Source organism: Papio anubis, chromosome 2 (genome assembly GCF_008728515.1).
Source record: "Papio anubis isolate 15944 chromosome 2, Panubis1.0, whole genome shotgun sequence".
Lineage (NCBI taxonomy): Eukaryota > Metazoa > Chordata > Mammalia > Primates > Cercopithecidae > Papio > Papio anubis.
Genome location: NC_044977.1, coordinates 49,105,774 through 49,129,542, shown reverse-complemented (window position 1 = coordinate 49,129,542; position 23,769 = coordinate 49,105,774). Strand labels below are relative to the sequence as shown.

Below are 23,769 nucleotides of genomic sequence, written 5' to 3'. Positions count from 1 at the left end.
ACTAAAAAATACAAAAAAACTAGCCGGGTGAGGTGGCGGGCGCCTGTAGTCCCAGCTACTCAGGAGGCTGAGGCAGGAGAATGGCCTGAACCCGGGAGGCGGAGCTTGCAGTGAGCTAAGATCCCGCCACTGCACTCCAGCCTGGGCGACAGAGCGAGACTCCGTCTCAAAAATAAATAAATAAATAAATAAATAAATAAATAAATAAATAAATAAGTGTTTTTAAAAGTTTGCTTTTATAAGGTAATCTTAGGGTCTGAAACAAATTGTTCACATGTATAAATTATCTCTAAGAAGAGTTACAGCAGCACGTTCTTTTCAGATGACGAAAACGCTAATCAGTAATTCAGCCTGCCTCTTTTCTTACTCTTTTGTTCTTCAATTCTAACTTAAGACTTCAAGGGAGAAGACCAGAGAAGTGAGTGTGGGAGGGAGTAATAAAGTTCTAAAAGCAAATACTGTACATTACTGTTTTTATTTAAGTGTTTTATAAATTCTTTAGTATGGCAGGGCGCAGCAGCTCATGCTGTAATCCCAGCAGTTTGGGAGGCTGAGGAGGGTGGATCACCCAAGGTCAGAAACTCGATACCAGCCTGACCAACATGGAGAAACCTTGTCTCTACTAAAAATACAAAATTAGCTGGGCATGGTCGCGCACGCCTGTAATCCCAGCTACTCAGGAGGCTGAGACAGGAGAATCACTCGAACCCAGGAGGCGGAGGTTGCAGTGAGCCGAGATCGTGCCATCATACTCCAGCCTGGGCAACAAGCGTAAAACTCCGCGTCAAATAAAAATAAATTATTTAGTATACTGAGAAGACAGTGTCTTATTCAATTAGTGATATAACAGATATTCAAATGGACTCAAAAAGTAAAACACTGGTTCTTTGTACCATATTAAACCTAACTCCCAAGTTCAAATTCCAGTTCTTCCACTTACTAACCTTGGAAACCTGGGCAAGGTTTCTTCAATTCTCTAAGTCTTGATATACCCATCCATAACATAGAAATAGTAATCGTTCTTTATAAGATTATTGTGACATTAAAATGAAATTATTTGGTTAAAGCACATAGCTCAGTGCCTGGCCCCATAGTGCTCTACTGATGTTAGGGGGACAGCTGCTGTTAACCCCACTTAGAACACGAAGACATTCCACAGTCAGTTAAAAAATTTTTTAAAAACCACACAAAACTGCCTGCTTTGACTCCTCTGTTTTGTTTTTGTTTTAGATTGGTTTTGAGACAGGGTCTCAATTTATTGCCCATGCTGGAGTGCAGTGGCGCGATCTTGGCTCGCTGCAGCCTCCACCTCCTGGGTTCAAGTGATCCTCCCATCTCAACCTCCTGAGTAGCTGGGACTACAGGTGTGAACCACCATGCTTGGCTCGTTTTTTAATTTTTTTGTAGAGACAAGGTCTCACTATATTGCCCAGGCTGGTCTTGAACTCCTGGGCTCCAGGATTCCAGTGATCTGCCCTCCTTGGCCTCCCAAAGTGCTGGGATTACAGGTATGAGTCACCATACCCCGCCAACTCCTCAATTTTGAGTGGATACCTTGCAGTTTTTAAATTGCCCCAGAGCTTAAAATTCATATAGAGCTTGTTATCACTTCATGTCAAGATGTAGAAAGTCAAGATACGAGAAAATCAGAAACAGGTCTCTCATAGTGCCACCTTTGAATCCATTTAGAGTAAGTCAGAGACATAATAGAACAGAACGTTAGCTGCTCATTAACACCTCATTAGAAGAATTAAGTTCAAGCCACTTAGGAGGTAATGAGCTGTACATTTCTTTCATTGCACTTTGGATTCTTCCTAGTAGGTAAATGGCTAGTTTTATGGAATGAAGACAGAATAAAGAAAACTTGAATTTTCAAAAAGAGAGTTAAAACCAGGGGGCAAGGAGAAGACATAATATGTAATCTGACTTGTTTTGTTTTTCCATTTCAGCTTTAGAATGATTTTTCCTTAAAACATAATCTTGAAGAAAGAAATCCCTTTTTTTCCCCAAGAAAGGGAGTGGAAAATTCATAACTGTTTTACTTTGTTTTTGTTGTTCCAATAATTCCCTGTATAAAGCAGATAGAGTTTTCCCCTCCATTATATATGGCTTTATACAGTAAACATGTTCATCTAAATTTTGTTGATCTTTGAATGCTTTCACATAAATAAAATTTTTCTACAAATTGAAGTCTTTTTTTTTTTTTTTTTTTAAGAGTCAGGGTCTTGCTGGCCAGGCGCAGTGGCTCACGCCTGTAATCCCAGCACTTTGGGAGGCTGAGGTGGGTGGATCACAAGGTCAGAAGATCAAGACCATCCTGGCTAACACCATGAAACCCCGTCTCTACTAAAAATACAAAAAAAATTAGCCAGGCATGGTGGCATGCACCTGTAGTCCCAGCTACTGGGGAGGCTGAGACAGGAGAATTGCTTGAATCCAGGAGGTGGAGGTTGCAGTGAGCTGAGATAACACCACTGCACTCCATCCTGGGTGGAGACAGAGTAAGACTCTGTCTCAAAAAAAAAAAAAAAAAAGGGTCAGGGTCTTGTTATGTTGCCCTGCTGGTCTTGAACTCCTGGGCTCAAGCAATACTTCCACCTCAGCCTCCTTAGTAGCTGGGACTGCAGGTGCATGCCACCATGCCTGGCTTTGAAATATGTTTCCTTCCTTCCTTCCTTCCTTCCTTCCGTTTTTGGAGACAGTTTCACTCTTGTTTCCCAGGCTGGAGTGCAGTGGTACGATCTTGCCTCGCTGCAACCTCCGCCTCCTGGGTTCAAGCGATTCTCCTGCCTTAGCCTCCCCAGTAGCTGGGATTACAGGACAGGTGTCTGCCACCACACTCAACTAATTTTTTGTACTTTTAATAGAGGCGGGGGTTTCACCATGTTGGCCAGGCTGGTCTCAAACTCCTGACCTTGGGCGATCCACCCACTTCAGCCTACCAAAATGCTGGGATTACAGACATGAGCCACCACACCCAGCCAGAAACCTATTTTAAGCACTGAAACTTTTCACATTTTAAGCATTTTGGGGAAATTTCTCTGCCTTCTTTTACAAAGTACACTGAATCTAACTTAACGGAAAGAGCTTAGATACAGTAGTATTCAGCTTAGAGTGATACTCTCAGGTTACTGAAGATGTCCATTTATGTGCCTCTACAGTAAATGGCCCTAGGCTTTTCTTAGTTCGTCTGCTTTTTTTATAGTTTTTTCTCCTTTCCATTTCTTCTCCACACTGTTAGTGAGCTGCCGGCAGCAGCCTTTCTTTACTAATTCTACTTCTACTCTGTTGCAGGCTTTGCTTTTTGTGTAGGAAGAAAGTAGGCTGTGGATGGACTTCACAGATCCTTCTGTGACCAAGAACCAGTTAATGCATGCATGGATGCTCAAGATACATTTTTTTCTACCCTTTAGTTTATTTTACTAGTATCTGAGTTGATGAGAGGGAGGCCATGCACAGTGTTGCTGTTTGTTATTTGATGATGATGGTGACAAGTCCACTACCACTAACAGTATTAAACTCCTGTGATGTGCCTAGTGCTAGATGCTTTACGTACATTTGCCAATCCTCACAGTAGGCCCTATGGGTAAATTGTATTATTCCCATTTTAAAGATGAGGAAATTGAAGCTCAGTGGGGTTTTACAAGTTGCCAGAGGTCACTCAGTAAGTGGTAAAGCCAGGATTCAAAACCCAGTTTTGTCTGACTTCAAATTCAGTGTTATTTTCATACCAGGATGATTTTTTTTCAAAGCTCCATCCTGAAATCTATGTGGTTGAAAGTCTAGCTCTCCTGAGATCCGGCCACTGCACTCCAGCCTGGGCGACAGAGCGAGACTCCGTCTCAAAAAAAAAAAAGAAAGTCTAGCTCTCTGAAGCATTAGATGCATTGGGCATTAGGCCTATCCCAAGTTGAAGTAAATGTTTACTAAAAGTTGAGTCACTGTTTTTAACATATTTTATAAAAATTCTATGAATATGGAAGCTCTGGAAAGTTTCCTAGGCCACTACAGCAGTGTAAATAAATAGGTGAAACCTTCTTAAGGAAATCCATACTCCTACTCCAGTCATTATTTCCCCTTCTCAGAGTCCCTTCTTAATAATGTCCTTCGCTTAATGTGTTTCCATTGCTGTCTACCCAAGTGAGTAGCTCCAGGTGAAGATAGTTGCCCAAGACCATCCGCTTAACTCTGGAATAATCAGAAGAATTCCAAAGCCTGTAGAGCGAGCACAGTCTCTCTCTCTTCACCCACATAATTGTAACCATGACTGATAACAGTATTTTTTCATTGCCCACTTGCACTTAGCCCAGGAAGCCATTGTAGCAGAGCTTGGATCTGAACTCCACCTCAACTTTTGACTAGTGACTAGGTATTGAGTTTTACCATTGTGCATTCAGTTATGAATGAGATCATGTATTTGGGGAAGGCAGGAGACAAAGTTTAGAAATTTTTTTAAGTGATGAGACCTGTGCTGACTTCAGATTCTTGTCCAGTTAGTTTCTTCATCCCATGTTTGTTAGTGGCAGCTGGGTTCACAGTACTTCAGAAGTAGAAGGGACCCTTAAATATCTAGATTAATCTCATTTACAGATGAGAACACTGAAGCTCAGAAAGATAAAGTGACTTTTGCCAGGCCACACAGTAAAATGGTTTTACATGTATTTAATTTGCTGCTAGAAACTGAGGATTAGTTCTGTTCCTGTAGTGAGTGTAAATATATTAATGGGCTACCGAAAGAAAAAGTTCAGCTGTGGCAGAATGTACTGAAAATAAGAGACAGCTAGGAAAACATTAATTGAGAATTTTGCTGGTTTCTTTGGTAGTTTTTTTCTTAGGGGATCTGGCCTGGAATCCTACTGAGCTACTGTAGCCTGTATAAAGCAGTGTTATGTAGGGCAGGCTAAAAACCCCCCAGGTGTTGATGAGCATTAATGCCATTTTGAAAGCTTGTATTTGAAGGGGATTACTGTCCTTTGGAAATCGGCTTCTGAGAATGTTTGTATTAAACCCAGGGATATTTTAAATTGCACTGAGTCATAAGAGCAAAAATACAGAAGGAGACAGTCACCCTGAGCAGTCTTCACATGCAGTAGAACAGTTAGTAACTAGGCTGACCCAATTAGGCACAGGCTATTAGAGTTCTAACTAAACAAATGGTTGTTTAAATATAATTTTAGTTGATTTGACCATCATTGGACATAAGACAGATGTATGCTCAGAGGTAGCTGTTTTAGCCCCTTTATTCTACATGTGAGACCTGTCAGCTGAAAAGTGATCCAAGAACCTCCAGAGGATATGTAGGCTAGATTTGGACAATAAGTTTGAAATAGAAAATGAGGATACTGAATCAAATTAGCCCTTCATTTATAAGAGAAGCAAAATCCCAATTAGGAAATATTCTTATGACATATACAATCTTCCATAAAAGAGATTTATAGGTGAGCTCATCCCAGTTTAGCCACTAAAGAGAAATGGAGGGGATTAATTAATTAATTCCTTGGAGTGGGCAAACTTGAATTTGCTTGCCAGATCTGAGTAGATTACATAACTCATCTGAGCCTCAGTTTCTCCCTTTGTAAAAACATAATGAGATTTATTGTACATGCTTGTTGAAATTATTAAAGGAGATAACATATATGGAAGTACCTAGTGTGATGTTTGGTTTAGAGTAGGAGCTCAACAAATGCTTCCTCCTCCTCCATTTTTTCTAGGGGAATACAAAGATCTAGGTTGTGCCAGAGTGTTAGAAAGCTGTCATTACCAAGTCTGCAAGTTGCCCAGAAAGCCCCTCTAGTTTTTATTTATTCCCTGTATTATTTAGATATTTACTGTGTTCTTGCCTTTAAGATAATTCATTGCCTACCCTTGAAATATTGCGGGGGACTGATATCTTTTCCCCTTTTCAGCTGAAGGCTAGTTCAGTGTTTTTTAGCCTCTTCTCAGGCTTCAACACAAAAAAAGGTAACAAAAGGTAAGGAGAAAAAAATCCACTCTCCCCAATTCAGCTAGGAATCTATTCAAACCCCCTCCACAAGGCATACTCCCTACCCCAGCTGTGTCTGTCTACTCTGATTAAACACTGGCAGAAGCTCTTTTGGGTCTCTGGTATGCATTTGGGAAATAGTCCATTCTTCTCCCATAGTTGCCTGTGGGTGTTTTTCCTGGGACTGGTTCTTCCTGTTTCTCTCAATACCTGCTCTACAAGTTTCTTCAGCCATCCTGCGCTAGTGACCTATTGCTGAACTAGGGAAGCACATTGGTTCTCAGAGGCTCCAGACTTTTGAGCCAAACCCAAAGAGGAATGCTTTAGGTCAAAGCATTCCCAGGCTGTGCACTCACCCAGGCTCCCATTCATCAGTAATTTGACACAAAGGGCCACTGGCTTATCTCTGATCTAGGAAGGTGACTACTGTGTTGATCTAGTGCCCAAAACACTTTCAAGTTTAGTATTTATTTATGAATTATTTAACTACAACAAAATCTTGATGTGTTTAATACTTTGTAGATAGAACAGGTTTTGCTTCCAGTGGGGGATGAATTTCATCTACCAAAATACGATACTTGCTTTTAGAAAAAATAATCTTACAGTGCAAAGGCTTTCTGTTTGCTGATAGTTAAGCTCATGCCATATTTAAGTGTCCAGGTTTTCTTTGGGTTATAACAATTTAGGAAGGACCTTGAGTTAAAATCCTTAAAATAAGATTATTAATCTCATGCTACTTGTAATCCAAGCGGAGGTGCATGAACATCATTTACCAGCGAAAATCACGTGTGCTGAATAATGACATTTTGATCAACAGCATATGAGACAGTTGTTTCATAAGTTTATAATGCTGTTTTTGTTTTGTTTGTTTTTTTGAGACGGAGTCTCACTCTTGCCCAGGCTGGAGTGCAGTGGTGCAATCTCGGCTCACTGAAACCTCTGCCTCACGGTTTCAAGCAATTCTCGTGCCTCAGCCTCCGAGCAGCTGGGATTACAGGCACGCACTACCAAGCCTGTAATGCCATATTTTTACTGTGCCTTTTCTATGTTTAGATATGTCTAGATACACAAACACTATTGTATTACAGTTGTCTACAGTTGCCTATGGTACAGTAACCTGCTGTACAACTTTGTAGCCTAGGAACAATTGACTGTACCATACAGCCTAACTGTATCATAGGCTGTACTATCTAGATTTGTGTAAGTACACTGTATGGTGTTCACACAGTGATGAAATAACCTAATAACTCATTTCTCAAGATGTGTCCCCATCATTAAGTGAGGCATAACTGTACTTGTATGATTAAGAACTTCCCACCCACCCACCATCTCCCCTGCGCGGCTTTGTGTCTGGAGAGTTGTAGTTAGCATCCTGTAAAGGGGTTAAAATTCCTTAAAGCAGAGTACTTGGTTTAAAAAAAACCCAAGACTTTCACATATGAAAGTCTATAAAACATATATCTTCCCTTCCCCCCCCCCCCCACTCTTTGATTTGGTGTTAATATTTAATGAGAAGATAGAGGTGTTTATACCTGGTTTCTCCATTTTACAATTTAGAAAGGAAGTAAACACTAGAAAATAAAGTATTACAAGAAGATTATTATATTAGTAATGGGGATAGTGGGAAGTCAGTGGGAACTAGAATACAGGTGTTTTTTTCCTTTGGTTATTTGCATTTGATTAACAATACAGAATTTTTTGTCTTCTCTTTGAGACAGGGTCTTACTCTGTGACCCAGGCTGGAGTGCAGTGGCACAATCTCAGCTCACTGCAACCTCTGCCTTCCATGCTGAAACAGTCCTCTCACCTCAGCCTCCCGAGTAGCTGGGACTACAGGCGCATGCCACCACACCAACCTGATTTTTTTTGTATTTTTATTAGAGACAGGGTTTCACCGTGTTGCCCAAGCTGGTCTCAAACTCCTGGGGTCAAGCAATTTGCCCAGTAGAAAAATTTTTTTAAAGACAGTGATCTAATAACAGGCACGAGCCAATTGGTTCAGATGCTTACTAAACCTCACTACTAGCTAGGGAGTCGCTGCATCCTTCTGGGCCTCCTGTTTTTGTTTGTGGGTTTTGCTGTTCGTTTGAGACAGGGTCTTGCTCAGTCACCCAGACTGGAGGGCAGTGACACAGTCTCGGCTCACTGCAGCCTTGACCTCTCGGGATCAAGTGAGCCTCCCACCTCAGCCTCCTGAGTAGCTGGGACTGCAAGTGCATGCCACCATGCCCAGCTAATTTTTGTATTTTTTGTAAAGGCAGGGTTTTGCTATGTTGCCCAGATTGATCTCCATGTTTGTCTGTTTCATCTGCTGAGATCATTCTACTTACCCAAATGCTGCTTTGCTATTTAGCTACTTGCTAACAAAACGTTATCTCTGGGAACAATAGTTATATTATATTTTCTTATTTGGGAAGACTCAGCTTGAGGAGAACTTGCTGTTAATTTCCCATGTAACTGTGAATAAATTGTTCAACCTCTGAAGGACTTTATTTTCTGTAACAGCATGATGAGGATTAGCAGTTTCTATATAACTTTCTGGAGATTTGAAAAAATTAGATAAAATTTACTTGAGCTGGGCACAGTGGCACAGGTCTGTAGTCCCAGCTACTTAGGAGGCTGAGATGGGAGGATCACTTGAGCCCAGGAGTTTGAGGCTGCAGTGCACCATGATTATGCCTCTGAATAACCACTGCACTCCAGCATGGACAACATAGTGAGACTCTATCCCTAACATAAAAAAATAAAAATTACTTGAGACACCTTTCCTCACACACATACATAGGTAGGATAGTTTTACCAATACAAAGGAAAGTTTGGAACAGGCCAGTGCATGGAACTATTTGAATTATCTGGCAAACTTGAGCCAGGGAAATGGCAGGAGCCTAGATGTATGAAATAAGAAGTAAGAGAGGCTTGTATCTAGGATTGAGGAGGATGGAGTGTGTGCCCGGTAAACCCATTTCTGCGATGTCATAGGAAAAACATCATATACTGGAAACAGTGAAAATGTCAAAATATATAAAATTGAGAAAGTGGACATAAAGAAATGGAGGCTTAAGGCCATGGACAATGGCTCATGCCTGTAATCCCAACACTTTGGGAGCCCAAGGCGGGATGATCACTTGAGTCCAGGAATTCAAGACCAGCCCGGGCAACATGGCAAAACCCTGTCTCTACAAAAAATACAAAAACAAAATTAACCGGGCGTGGAAGCACATACCTGTAGTCCCAGCTGCTTGGGAGGCTGAGGTGGAAAGGTCACTAGAGCCTGGGAGATTGAGACCACAATGAACCATGATCACGCCACTGCACTCCAGCCTGGGTCATAGAGAAAACCCTGTCTCAAACAACAAGAAAAAAGGCTTAGAGAAAAAAAGTCAGAAGTGGGAATCAGTGAACAGTGGAGTAAGACTATGTGGCAGTCAGCAAGCAATCTTTCTGAACTACCTCACTAGGGATTGTTGGGGAGAACTAGGAGAATCATAAAAGAGAAAAATGAAACCAGATGTATATTTGTGATATATCTATCTCACAGAGCACCTCTTCTGTGCCAGGTATTTGATGTCTGTCTTCTCCTTTAATCTTTGCAATTGCCCTTTGGAGTAGGTAGATTTCCTCTTTATAGAGGATGAAAAGGGTCACCCAGGCTAGTGAGTTGCAGAGCTGGGATTTTAATCCAAAACCTGGACTGAGCAGATGCATTAGCTGGTACAAACTGCATTATGAAAACATTTCTAGGTGCAAAATGGCAGGAGTGAAGATGGAGCACCTCTAGGCATAATATGGGATGAACCAAAATCCAATTTGAAAATGATTTCCAGAATCTTTGACATGTTTGCTACCTTCTTATGATAAACATTGGTTTATAGTAAGGTTCAAAAGTGTTGAGAATAGCCGGGCGCAGTGACTCACGCCTGTAATCCCAGCAATTTGGGAGGCCGAGGTGGGTGGACCACGAGGTCAGTAGTTCAAGACCAGCCTTGGCAAGATGGTGAAACCCCATCTCTACTAAAAATACAAAAAATTAGCCGGGCATGATGGCGGGCACCTGTAATCCCTGCTACTTAGGAGGCTGAGGCAGAGAATTGCTTGACCCTGCAAGGCAGAGATTGCAGTGAGCCAAGATTGCACCACTGCACTCCAGCCTGGGCCACAGAGCGAGACTCTGTCTCAAAAAACAAAATGTTGGGAATAAGTGCTGAGGACTTTTGCAAGTACTCTCTGATTCATATATATTCCTCACCAGCTCACATACCAAATTAATCCCAATATTTCACACCTGATTTTACATAGCTCTTAAATTACCACTTTGTATACCTCCTTACCTCCCTTTATTGTTGTTAAAATCAATATGTTGTGAAGGCAAATATACCACAAGCATTTAAAGTATCTATAGTTTGAAAGATGAAAATAGCCAGATGTGGTGCCCCACACCTGTAGTCTCAGCACTTAGGGAAGCTGAGGCAGGAGGATTGCTTGAGCTCAGGAGTTCAAGACCAGCCTGGGCAACATAGTGAGACCCTGTCTCTGAAAAAATATATATATATATATGTATATGTGTATATATATATATATATATATAGAGAGAGAGAGAGAGAGAGAGAGCGCGCGCAAGGCTTGGTGGTACATGTCAATAGTCCCAGCTACTCAGAAGGATGAGGTGGGAGGATCCCTTGAGCTCAGGAATTTGAGGCTGCAGTGAGCCATGATTGCACCACTGCACTCCACCCAGGGTGATAGAGCAAGACCCCATTTCTTTAAAAAAAAAAAAAAAAAAAGGAGGAAAACAAGTTCCCTGACTACAAAGAATCAAGCTCTAGGCGTTAGAAAAGATCTCAGAGGTCTAGTTAAATCTCTTTTAGTAGAGGATTTATTTCTGCAACATCCCTGACAAGCAGCCTCTCTCTTTGAATATCTCTGGTAGCAGGGTCTCATTTTCTAAGATAGTTTTTTTCATTGTTAGACACCGCTATTAGAAAGTTCTTTCTAAAACTGAACTAAAGACCAAACTATTTGTAAGACTTACTCCTTAGTTCTGTGGAGTTACAAAGAACAAGCTACCCCCTCATTACATGACCTCTGATACCTGAATTCAGCAGTAGTAAGTAGTTCCCTATTTCTATAGAATTAATTCCTGGTAAAGTCTTGGCTGCACTTGAATCTCTAAAGATCATTTTGAGTTCAGTCTGCTGTGTTTCACCTCTTTCTTGCCTCATGCTATTTGTAAAGATAAGTATGCCTTGTATTCTGCTGTCTTCTTACTGGGTCTGGACAAAAAAGGCCAGGCAGATAAGGCCAAGGCCAAGTCAGAGCCCACAGGCTGCTGCTAGAGAATATCTCAGGCCCCATCCTGGGAATTATTCTTGCTAGGGTGACATACATGTTGTTGTACAGACAGTCCCTGGCTAACAATGGTTTGATTTAAGCCCATCATAAATGGGAAATACTGTTTTCAGAAAGTAACCCCATCATAAAGAGTGTCTGTATATTATAAAACGTCGGGTAAAAAGAGGAGGAAAGGATCACAACAGCCTTCCTGCTCCTGTGAACTGTTTCTGCAGTAGGAAGGAAGTCCATGTTGGGGGAGTGAAGGCATAAGTCAGCCTATTTTGTAGTTTTGCCTAGGGATCAGGAGTCTCATGTGCATATATATAGTGAAAAGCAAAACTGCATTCACATTTGTGTTTTATGTCCTAATGTTTCTGCGAGCATCCATCAATTGAAGGAGAAAGGAAGAAAGTAAACAGAAACTTGCCAGGTGGCAAGTGATAAGCAGATTAGGGTACATAATATCGATACTTGACTTGTGAACAGCCAAGATGATATATTGTTGTACACTCATATACATTTGGGTTGTTTATACTTTTTGGCAATGATGATTAATGCTGGTATGAACATTCGTGTACAAGCTTTTGTATAGAAATAAGTTTTCATTTCTTTTCAGTTATATCTGGGGTAGAATTCTGAGTCATAAGGTAACTATTAACTTTTTGAGGAGGTGCCAAACTGTTTTGCTGAGCAGTTGTACCATTTTCCATTCCCAACAGCAGTACATGAGAGTTTAGATTTCTCCATGCCCTCACCAACTCTTACCTTTTTAATTATAGGTTCATAATTTTTTATTACACTCCTCTTTCTCCCATCAACTCCACTTTGACATCAAACTCCAAACCATCACATCAGTGTAGTTCTTTCCAGCTCCCTTTGGCTAAGTGATTTGATCGCTAGCACTCTGACTCCGATTTCTTACTTATGAGGAGAGTTAGTTGATCTGGGTTTCTAGAGTTTCAAAATGGCATCACATTGTAAAGTTTAAGAACTTGGATTTTAAAGTCAAAACTGGATTCAAATCCTTGTTGCCCTACTTAATATTTATGTGCCCTTGGGCAATTCACTTTAGAACTTCTCTGAGCTTCTGTTTCCTCATCTATAAAATGCAGATAATACCTTCTACCCTCTTGGGATTGTTGAAGTGAATTTGCATAGTAGGCACTGATTAAACTGTTGCTGCTGCTGCTATTTTTTAATCTGTTCTACTGGTATGTATAAACCATGTTTAATATCAAATAAGATTCCTAAGAAGCCTGAAATTTGTAGGCTAAGAGGTTGTGTGGTAGCCTATGGGACACGTGCAGAGATCCCACGTGTCTGCTTTTATCAGGATGTAGGCTGGTGACCACCACCCTGCTCCCCTCCCTGCCACCCAACAGTCCTTAGTTTAGGAGAGTAATTTCCTGCCAGATATAACCTTTCCCTTAAATCTCAAGAGACCAGCACTTTGGAATGTGGCTTTAAAAAAGTCTCCTGCCCCTTTCTGGTAAAGAGAGAGAATGATGAAATTATCAAACACCAAAAACACCACAGAAGAGTGGGCTAACATAGGACAGTCACGAAAAGACAATATGTTAACAAAATCTTATGGCATTTTGTGAACTTAAATTTTGGTGGAAAATCAATTCTAGAGATGGGACCTGTTTCTGAGTACATACCCTGGGCAGCAGATGAAAGGAAAAGGCAGAGTTACAGAGAACTTTGGCCCTAGTTATCCATCAAAGGTAGGACTGCTTTCTCATTAACCTGTTCAGTCACTTCAGTAACAAGAAGAGTTTCAGCATAAAAGAAGGCAGTATAGAGATTCCTATAAAGGATAAAGAAGAACTAAATAGAGTTTAGTAACATCATAAGAAGGGTGAGACGATGCCTTTTAAAAAAAAATCCTTGTTTCTTAGAAAAGCAATGGAGTTTAGGATATTATTATTTATTGCATAATTATTGGAAGGGAAAATGTTTATGATGCTGCAACATAAAAATTACCTTAAACAGAGAAATTTATTATATTCCTTAAAAGTTTGTTTACATATTATAGATGTGATTAAAAAGAAGAGAGAAAGGAGATAGTTTTAGATGTGTGAGTTTGTTCTGGCATTTTTATTCTTTTAGTGCGAAAAGCTTGAGACTCACATGCTGGTGTTAAATGCTACCTGAGTGGTAATACATTCCCTGTTGGGATGAGAGCTACCCAGCTGCCCTCTGCTTGACAGAGGTTTCCATTCTACGCACCAGAAGCTAAGACATATGTTTATTCTTCCCTTTCTTTTACTCTCTGTTTCTATTGTTTTTAAAAGTGTCTCCTACTTACTTAGCTCTTTAGTTCCTGGGACTCCACATACAACCTACCCCAGTCGGTCTTCTTTACCACTATGAGAAGACTCGTTTTCCTAAAAACACATGTTCATCTTGTGACTCCTCTACTCAGTAGTCTGCCTTGGGCTCATTTACTATCTATTCTAGAATCCCAGCTCTTCGGATCTTCCAGATTTCCCTTTTTTTCCTCCAACATGGATGCACTATTCTAGTTATTCTGTACATTTATCATCCATTTCTCTCCAGACCTTTACTCACATTCATTTTTCCACCTAGAATCTCTGATCTCATCCCTTAAACCTTTTCTAGGCTGGGCATGGTGGCTCACGCCTGTAATCCCAGCACTTTGGGAAGCCAAGGCGAGCGGATCAACTGAGGTCAGGAGTTTGAGACCAGCTTGGCCAACATGGCAAAACCCCATCTCTACTAAAAGTACAAAAATTAGCTGGGTGTGGTGGTGGGCGCCTGTAATCCCAGCTGCTGAGGAAGCTGAGGCAAGAGAATCACTTGAACCCGGGAGGCGGAGGTTGCAGTGAGCCAAGACTGCGCCACTGCACTTCAGCCTGGGCAACAAGAGTGAGACTCCATCTCAAAAAAAAAACAAAAAAACTTTTCTAATCCTGCCTCTCCTTAGATGCCTTGTCCAGGTTCCATCTTTATGTAGATTACTAAACCTTCCCTTATGTCATCCTAAGTGCTAGAGATACAATATGAATAAAATAATTCCTACTCCCAAGGAACCCTACCTCCCTTTTATTCTGCCAGCCACACTGACCTACTTTCTAACCCTCAGACATGCCAAGCTAATTCCCATCTTAAGAACCTCATACCTGCTATTTCCTCTGCTTAAGACATTCTTCCCTCCACATTTCAACAAGGCTCTGTTCGTATCACTCAAGTTTCAGCCTTCATAGTTTAATAGAATTGAATAGGGGAGAGACCTTCCCTGACCATTCCAGCTTCATCAGCCTTCAGGCACGCTGTCTTATACCCCTATTGATCTTCTTTGTTTTACTTCTCCATATGGGAAATCATCTTGCCTCCCTGACTCCTTAGAGTACAAACTCCTGAGGGCAGGCACTCTGTCTTGCTTACCACAATATTCTTAGTACTTTGAATATGCCTGGTACATAGCAGGCTCTCAGTAAATATTTATTGACAGAAATGTCCCAGACACTTGTGCTTGACCATGGGGATGATGGACCCCTCTGGCTCTGGCATTCTAGGGCTCTGAATCACAAACATCCAGGTGAGTGAGCTGGCCAGTTCTGGAATAAGCTACTGGTGACTGCCAGAAGGTTGGTTTCCATTGGTGTGTTATCTTTTCATGAGGCTTGCTTAATTGTACCCTAGCTTTTGCCTCTCCCATATGTTGTTCAGAGTAGCCTAACGACTGCCTCAATATTATGGTTATGCTCAAAGCTAATCAGGGCTGCTGGCATCACTGCAAATACTGTGCATTGAAAAGATTATGGAACAGCCGTGTTGCTGTGTGATTTGGCCTTGAGACAAGCTATCTTTTCCAGAGACTAAGAGCTGTACCCACTAGCACACCCTGTTAACCCAGGCCACTCAGTTTCTTTGTGCTTTTATTCCTTTGTAGAATGGGTTTTGGGGATTGGATGTAAATAATGCCAGGAAAGATATTCACAGAATGCATAAAATTCTAACCTTTTTTTTCTCCTTAGATGTGAACGATTAGAAGAACAGCTAAATGACCTAACAGAACTCCACCAGAATGAAATCTTGAACTTGAAGCAGGAACTGGCAAGCATGGAAGAAAAAATCGCATATCAGTCCTATGAACGGGCCCGGGACATCCAGGTTAGTATGAAGGAAAAGGTGTAAATGCAAAATACAGTAGGGTTAGAAAGAAAAAAGGAAAACAGCAGAAGGAAAAAAGATGAGAAGGTAGAGAACAAAGAAAAGCTTATATCAACTATATAAGAGTACACTTACTCTTAAAATGATTGAGGTACATTTCTCAAAAGTTTATACCATTTTGGGTTGGTATGTCTGCTTGGTACTTGGGAAATGTTTCTTAGGATCACAGTAGTCTCAGTGTGTGGAAAACCACATGAATCCTATTTGTCCATTACTGCTTTAAAAGCAGCTCTGACAAGTATTAGGGCCATTTTGCCCTTGTCTTCTTCTGTGGGAAAGGGGGCCTTTATTCCAGCTGCCAAATCCAGATCTCATTTAGGCACATTGCCTGACAGTTTGCAAGAATAACCCATGAGGCAGTCATGTTTAATCAAGGCTAATCGCCCATCTGTTTTATTATATGAGGAAGTAGAATATTTAATTTTTTCTTGTTTCTATATGGAGGTATTTCTAAGGGAACAGTTCTTAGTGGTTTCATATGAAAGCATTTTGAAAGACGCTAGTCTCAGAGAAGGGAAGTGGGCTAGAAAACTTGTATTACAACAGCCTAAAAGAATCAAGGGGCCGGGCACGGTGGCTCAAGCCTGTAATCCCAGCACTTTGGGAGGCCGAGACGGGTGGATCACGAGGTCAGGAGATCGAGACCATTCTGGCTAACACAGTGAAACCCCGTCTCTACTAAAAATACAAAAACTTAGCCGGGCGAGGTGGCAGGCGCCTGTAGTCCCAGCTACTCGGGAGGCTGAGGCAGGAGAATGGCGTGAACCCGGGAGGCGGAGCTTGCAGTGAGCTGAGATCCGGCCACTGCACTCCAGCCTGGGTGACAGAGCGAGACTCCGTCTCAAAAAAAAAAAAAAGAATCAAGGGAATGTCTAGATCATTTACCCGGATGCCGTCTTCTTCAGGCCCTGCTTATGTTTTAATTATTTTTTCCGTAAGATCCTTCTGGACTGGACAGCATCCATTGTCTGTCTGTAGTTGGCTTCAGTCTGAAGTTACCCAAGCCTTACCTCAAATCCCAGGAAACCAGGATCCATTGAAACCAAGACCAGAAAAACTCATGGCTCCAACCAACTTTGGAGGATATCTGACCATAGCTAGGGAAATAGGTTCTATCCCTTGAATACTTTGGAATTAATTTAAACTCATGGGTGAAGGCCATGGCCTTGAGGAGAACAGACACTTTTTTTTTTTTAATTGGGAATTAGGCATATGTTAAATGGAAGCTTTATTCTAATTGCATATGTTACAAGACAAGTTGTTATTAGTTACTGGTGATTCTAAACATTAGAATCATTAATGTATTAACACTTTATGTCACTATTGCATTACTAATAACGTTTCATTAATGTATTAGTATTTTACACTATTTTCAAGTACTTTTTAGTAGTTGAGAGAGATACAGAATATACAATCAGGTCTTGGTAATACAGGTTTTTAAATTAAACAATATAAAGTTAAAAAATAGCAAGAACAGGCCAGGAGCGGCGGCTAACGCCTGTAATCCCAGCACTTTGGGAGGCCGAGGCGGGCAGATCACGAGGTCAGGAGATCGAGACCATCCTGGCTAACATGGTGAAACCTCGTCTCTACTAAAAATACAAAAATTAGCCAGGCGTGTTGGCGGGCACCTGTAGTCCCAGCTACTCGCGAGGCTGAGGCAGGAGAATGGTGTGAACCCGGGAGGTGGAGCTGGCAGTGAGCTGACATCGTGCCACTGTACTCTAGCCTGGGCGACAGAGCGAGACTCCATCTCCAAAAAAATAGCAAAAACAGACACTTTTAATGTTTGGTCTAGTGTGTGGGCATAGTGTCCTCTTTACAGAGGATCAACCTAAAGGAGAGTGTGCCCTTAAGAAGGCAGATCGGAGATCCCTTTCCACTGATGTCAGGGATTGACTTGACTTAGAAAACACCAGGTAGTGTGTATAAGGAAGCATGTTCAAAGAATGTTCACTGCATCATTGTTATAGTGGAAAAGTTGAAAACAACCTAAAAATCCCCAAGAGGGAACTAGCTGCATCTATTATAACATAGCCTAGCCATACTATAAAATGCTCTGCAGCAGTTAAAAAAAATGAGGTAGATTCTGTGTATTGACATGGAGAGATCACCAGGACCCACTGTTGAATGAAAAAAAACAAGTTGTGAATCGATTCCTATAGTATGATACTATTCCATGTTTGGAAAAGCCAAACCCTGTAAAATATTTTAAAGAGGTTTATTCTGAGCCGATATGAGTAACCATGGCCTAGGGAACACAGTCTCAAGAGGTCCTGAGAAAATATGCCCGAAGCAGTTGGGTTAGTTTAGCTTTGTACATTTCAGAGAGACAGGAATTGTAAGTAAAATCCTAAATCAATACATGGAAACTATACATTGGTTTGGCCCAAAAAGGTGGGCCATCTCTAAGTAGGGGCTAATAAGTCATAGTGGGTTTTAGGAATTTTTTAGTTGGCAGTTGGTTGAAAGAGTTAAGCTTTGTGTAAAGACTTGAAGTCAGTACAAAGGAATGCCTAAGTTAACGGGGTCTGGTGTCTGTCATGTGATGCTATACCCGAGTCAGGTTGGAAAGAAAGCCACATTAATACCGGTTAATTTTTTTAAAAACTGATGAGATGGCCTGGCGCAGTGGCTCACGCCTGTAATCCCAGCACTTTGGGAGGCCAAGGCAGGAGGATCACAAGGTCAGGAGATCCAGACCATCCTGGCAAACACGGTGAAACCCCGTCTCTACTAAAAATACAAAAAAGAATTAGCCCGGCGTGGTGGTGGGCGTCTGTAGTCCCAGCTTCTCGGGAGGCTGAGGCAGGAGAATGGCATGAACTCAGGAGGCAGCGGAGCTTGCAGTGAGCAGAGATCGCACCACTGCACTCCAGCCTGGGCGACAGAGCGAGACTCCGTCTCAAAAAAAAAAAACAAAAAACTGATGAGATTTTATGGTTTGTAGGGTGAGATTTAACCCTTGTCTGGCATGGCCTTAGGTCTTGTTTATAATTTGATGTCTTACTGCCACAAAGAGTCCATTCTATCAGTCTTATGATCTCTATTTTAACATTAATGTTGGTCATTTGTGCTGCAACTCAAAAAGGGAGGGGATGTAATGAGGCATGTCCAGCCTCATTCCCATCATTGCCAAGAACTCACTTTTTCAAGTTTCTTTGGGGTCCACTTTGGCCAAGAGGGAGTCCGTTCATTCGGCTGGGGGGCTTAGGATTTTATTTTTAGTTTACAGATAGGAAATAAAATTTAAAATTCCATATATTTTCCTTGACACATATATGTATACACTTAAACACAGATAAAAGGGTGAACACAAACAGTATTGCCTCAGGGACAGGGATTGGAATTGAAGGAAATGTCAGGAGAGATTATCCTATTTGAACTTTTTTATGTTGAACAAATATATTCTGTGCAACTTAGATTAATTTTCAATGAAAAAAGAGCATATATTTGTGGTCTTGTCATTAAAATGTTCTAGACTAAATAAATGTTAAGTGTGGCCACTGCTTCCTGTGACTCATCCCACTGAAATGCAATGGAGGGCAATTTGGGGGAATAATAGTCACTTGAATAGTGAGTTATACATCTAGACTTTTATATTCATTCAAGGCTTCAGCATATTTATAAAATCATTGGCATTGCTCAAGATGCATCTGGCTTGCCCAGGAGGCATGTCAGCATCTCAGAGTACTTGTGAGCAGAAGGCTTAACTCTTCCCTGTTCTGGCCCACAGGAGGCCCTGGAGGCATGCCAGACGCGCATCTCCAAGATGGAGCTGCAGCAGCAGCAGCAGCAGGTGGTGCAGCTAGAAGGGCTGGAGAATGCCACTGCCCGGAACCTTCTGGGCAAACTCATCAACATCCTCCTGGCTGTCATGGCAGTCCTTTTGGTCTTTGTCTCCACTGTAGCCAACTGTGTGGTTCCCCTCATGAAGACTCGCAACAGGACGTTCAGCACTTTATTCCTTGTGGTTTTCATTGCCTTTCTCTGGAAGCACTGGGACGCCCTCTTCAGCTATGTGGAACGGTTCTTTTCATCCCCTAGATGATGCTGGCACAGAAGGTATTGTTCCCTACACTCTGGCAAGTGCATGCAGCAGAGAGTTAGACAGCAACTTACCTACTCTGAAGTTTTCTACAACAACAAAAGAGTTGAGTGAATCTGTTTACATTTAGAATAATGTTTTTTTCTTCAAGAGACGCAATTGCAATAGTATTTTTTAGATTTTATCCAAGAAGTTTTTTGGGCGAAAATCTTGGATCATTTTTATGTAGCATGGTTTTCCTTGGGATGCAAATCTTAAACAGTCCTTTAATATGAACCAACAATCTGGAGCACACCGAAGGGCAATCTAAATTGTGGCTTGAAGGACTGCACTAAAACCCACTAAAAATATGCGAAAACCTAATTAGGGCAAACCAGTTAAACCTAACACCCTGCCTTGGGCTCATCACCTCTCCCCATCCCAGACTAACTTTACTGTGAAATCCTACCACATTCCATGTCTGAATTTTTGGATTCGGGGTGGATTTTCGTTGTCCGTGGAAGAACACATGGATCTCCCTGGCTTTCTCACCCAAGTTGGCCACTTACGCTAACCCTGGAAATATGATCACTTTTGAACCTGCCCCTTAACCTTTACTAGGATACAAAAGTGAAAGCATCATCCCCCAAAGGATCACTGCACAGTCCTACTACAGTATTTTTAAGTAGCCCTCTAAATACTTAATTTTAAGCAAAATCTGTTGGCCGCACTTTTAAGGTTTTTTTAATATGTGTATAGGTACCAACCTAAAAATAAAAAATCCGAACAGCATACTTGAAGAATGTAATACTCAAACTCTCAGTGCTTCCTTATGGTTTCTAATAGGATTTTTTATTATTGTTATTATTATTATTGGGTTTTTTTGGACAGGGTTGGGAGGGTCTTTTATTTTTCCTTTGAAATAAAGAAGTGATGTTTTTAAATGAAGAAATGTGTGGATATTTAAGTGTGCTGCTCCCTCTTGTCTTGAAAGTTTGAGTAAGAAAGTCTTGCTGTAAATGCTGCCCTCTGCCGCCCTTGTTTTGAGATGCAGTTTAAACTCCCTCTGGCTGCTGCTGCTGCTTTTGGTGTCCCGATGTCCCTACGCCCCCGTTTTATGGGTTTAGCTTAGTTGGAGAGGAAAGGGTTGTGCAAGGAGAGGAGGAGGCTGTTTCCACAAACCAGTGTAGTAGGATAGGGATTTTTTTTTTTTTTTTTTTTTTTTTTTTTTGCCCCAAGAAAATGTTCACCCAGTGATCTTGGGCTGGGATTGTCTTTAGGAAAAGTTGAGACTATAAGAGTCATAAATAAGTCCTTGTGTTTCCTTAATTTATTTTGTTAACACCCCTAATTACTGAAACCAAAGTGATGATGTGGAGTCTTCTGTCTTCATTTTGGCCCCAGCATTCTTAATTTCAAAGCTTTATTCTGTCTGCCTAAGAGAATCAACCAAAGGTGATTCTCCTAAAGAGCAGTGAAGGAAATGTCGGGTTAGAAGGACCCAAGTTTTGGGTGTGAAATGTTGCCAGCTTCCTATAATGTAAACTGACTTGTTAACCTAACCTAATTATGCTCAGTGGACTTATCTAGATGGTTTAAAAAAAATGAACTGAGCTGCTTTCCCCCATCCCATAACCAGTTCCATCATCCTGGTGGAACTTGAACATTTAGAGTTTATCTAGAGAGCTTGGTTAATTTTCCATATTATTTGTAGTATGTTCACAAATGCTGTTCCCTCTTGGTCTCATTCTGTGCAACCAAGTGCATATAAGATGCCCTGAAAAGAGTAACAAAGTATGCTTTGCCTGTTTCCCCTTACCAGGAAATTCCTTCAGAACTAGATTAGCATTGACCTGCCTGTCTGAAAGGACAGTTTACGTAACGGTGCCAGCCTCCTTTTGCTTTGACAAGCTGGATTTCTCAGAGCCAGCATGTTGTTTCCATAACTACTTTGACATTTTAACTCAGGTACCCCAGTCTTCACCCCAAACTCAGCTGATTGTAGTACACCTGCTAGCTCTGTTGCCCCCTCAAAACTAGCACCCAGAGTAGGGCCACAAGGGTGATTTTTTCTTTAAAAAAAAAATTAGAACCAATTCATGTTCATGCCAAAAACAAATTGTCCCCAAGCCTATATATATTAAAATGTTAACTTTGCCTAAAAATATCGCAGTGACTTTTTAGGCAGGAGTGCCAAAGGATACTATGAACTTTTTGAACTAACAGTTTCTCCTAACTTTCTGCTTTAGTATAATTGCTCAGAGTAGAGAGCCCCCACAAAGTTATTTAAAAGATGCCCTAGTCGCAATCCACCAGTTTTTCTAAGCTAGAACCTTTGAGTCCCCTAAACTGCCTGAAGACTTAAGTTTTGTGGGCACTGAAAGTCACTTTGATAGATGGATTGAAACTGTTCCCATTTGCCCTGGAACGGTTTCTATCAAAGGAAGGTTTTCACCTGTAGAAAGCTCCCTGCGCTCCAGCCAAACAGTCCCATGCTAACTTTCTGTCTTCCTTTCTCAGAGTGTCTTAGGAAGGACCTTCAGTGCAGATCAGGTGCAGTAATGGCTTTCTAGCCTTCTTGTCCCTTAATTATTCACCAGACCCAGAAGTTGTGTGCATTTAATGCTGTTTGTAACCATGCATCTGTTTTCATTCTTTCCTGTACCTTTTGCTGCCCATCCTGTTACTTTTGAGTTTCTTTCATTGCGGTTGTTCTTGGGTTCTTTTGTCTTTTCATAGCTCTTCTATAACCTTGCTTTAATGGCTTAACAGTTGTTCTGGGTGGAAACTTCGCCTCATTTGAATGCTCCTCTAAAAAAAGAAAAGAAAAGAAAACTATATTCATTCCCTTTAAAATGAAACATTCCTGGATTATTTTTCCATGCCCCTAGCCTGGGTGAGTGAAGCTGGCTGTGTTGGCCTGGGTGACTGTTCAGGTTGTAGAATGCGCATTTTACATTGTTTATGATAATTGAAGGGTACTTCTCTCTGCTCCAATTTCCATTCCTTGGTATACTCAGTATGTCCTAGTAAGGAAGGCTTTCCACTCTACTGGCTCCTTAAGAAGCAAAAGTAGGTTAAATTTTAAACTTCACTGACTAGGGTCTTCTTTCTCCCCTGTTCTAAATGGAGTAAAAGTCTGATGCCAAGACAAATATTGGGAGCGAGCCTTCCTCACTAGCCATGTCCAAATAATGAGCATATTTTCACGTGGTCTTCACTGCATTTGGTTTTGTTTCTGATTTCATGTTCCTTTAAGGTACAGTCAGAAGAAAATGCTGAGTTCTGAGAGAGTTCCAATGAGGAGCTGTCTTTCAGCTTTGGAAAATATGCATCTAAAACAAAACCAAACATTATTGTAATCTGACACAGGCAAAATTATGGTTCCCACACCCCAACCCCAAATGAAACCTGGGATTTTGAATGTGGCTCTAAGCGTTAACATTACTGTCTGTATGTCGTGTATGCTAGGTGATATCCTCAGTAGGGATTGACTACTAGACTGTAAGTGTGTTTTATCAAAGTGTGTAAGAATAAAAACTCACTTGCACGAATTGAAACGTAAAGAAATGACACTTGTGAACGTGTGAACGTTAACACTGTAGTTGATAGATCTTAAGCTGCTAATTGTTGAGAGAGATTTAAATTTATGTTCTGTCTGGTCGCTGCAGATTCTCAGCAGCACTTTTACTGTATATAGAAATTGAAATAAAGACCTCAGCTATTAACCTGGTGGTCAGACTCGTGTTTGTTTTGCTCTTTATTTTTGAAACATTTAACATACATAGTTTTACATGCATGTAATGCATTATTAGCCAGCCTATTGCCACCTGTAATTTTGTTATAGAAGTAGTAATTTCTATTAGGACTTTTTCCTGGTGATCTCTGGGAGGCCTCTGGAAATCCTGAAGTCCTAAACTTGCCTTTGACCTGGTACCAAGGAGAGACATGATGACTCGGTCCTTCACAGCTCCAGTCTGAACGTCGAGAGCTTTAGCCCCACTTCTGGCTTACTAGCTGTGTGCCTTTTACCCCAACTATAAACTAGTGATACCACACCACCCAACTTGATCCTACAGGTGGATGTTGTGAGAGCAAAGGATACATCTTGTGAAATCTTTGAAAATTCCCCTTAAATATGGGTCAGGCTGCCGTGTACAGATATGCAGGTTGTATATTGCCCAACCCTGGGGGGGCTTCATAAGTGTGATAAACTGTGAACAACATG

General features: G+C 41.2%; 1 protein-coding gene across 15 annotated transcripts in view; it reads left to right on the top strand.

The window, feature by feature from the left end:
• TMCC1 (transmembrane and coiled-coil domain family 1) overlaps window positions 1-23,269 on the top strand; it is a 254,433-nt gene extending 231,164 nt beyond the window's left edge. For 12 of the 15 annotated variants that reach the window (XM_031663096.1, XM_031663097.1, XM_031663098.1 and 9 more), the window contains 2 exons: window positions 15,319-15,454; window positions 19,251-23,269. In XM_031663096.1, coding sequence (XP_031518956.1) covers window positions 15,319-15,454; window positions 19,251-19,565 — 451 coding nt within the window. In that variant the 3' untranslated portion in view covers window positions 19,566-23,269. The remainder of the gene's footprint in view (window positions 1-15,318; window positions 15,455-19,250) is intronic. The other 3 variants (XM_031663101.1, XM_031663102.1, XM_031663100.1) reach the window with 2 other exon arrangements.
• The last annotated feature ends 500 nt before the right edge of the window (window positions 23,270-23,769 follow it).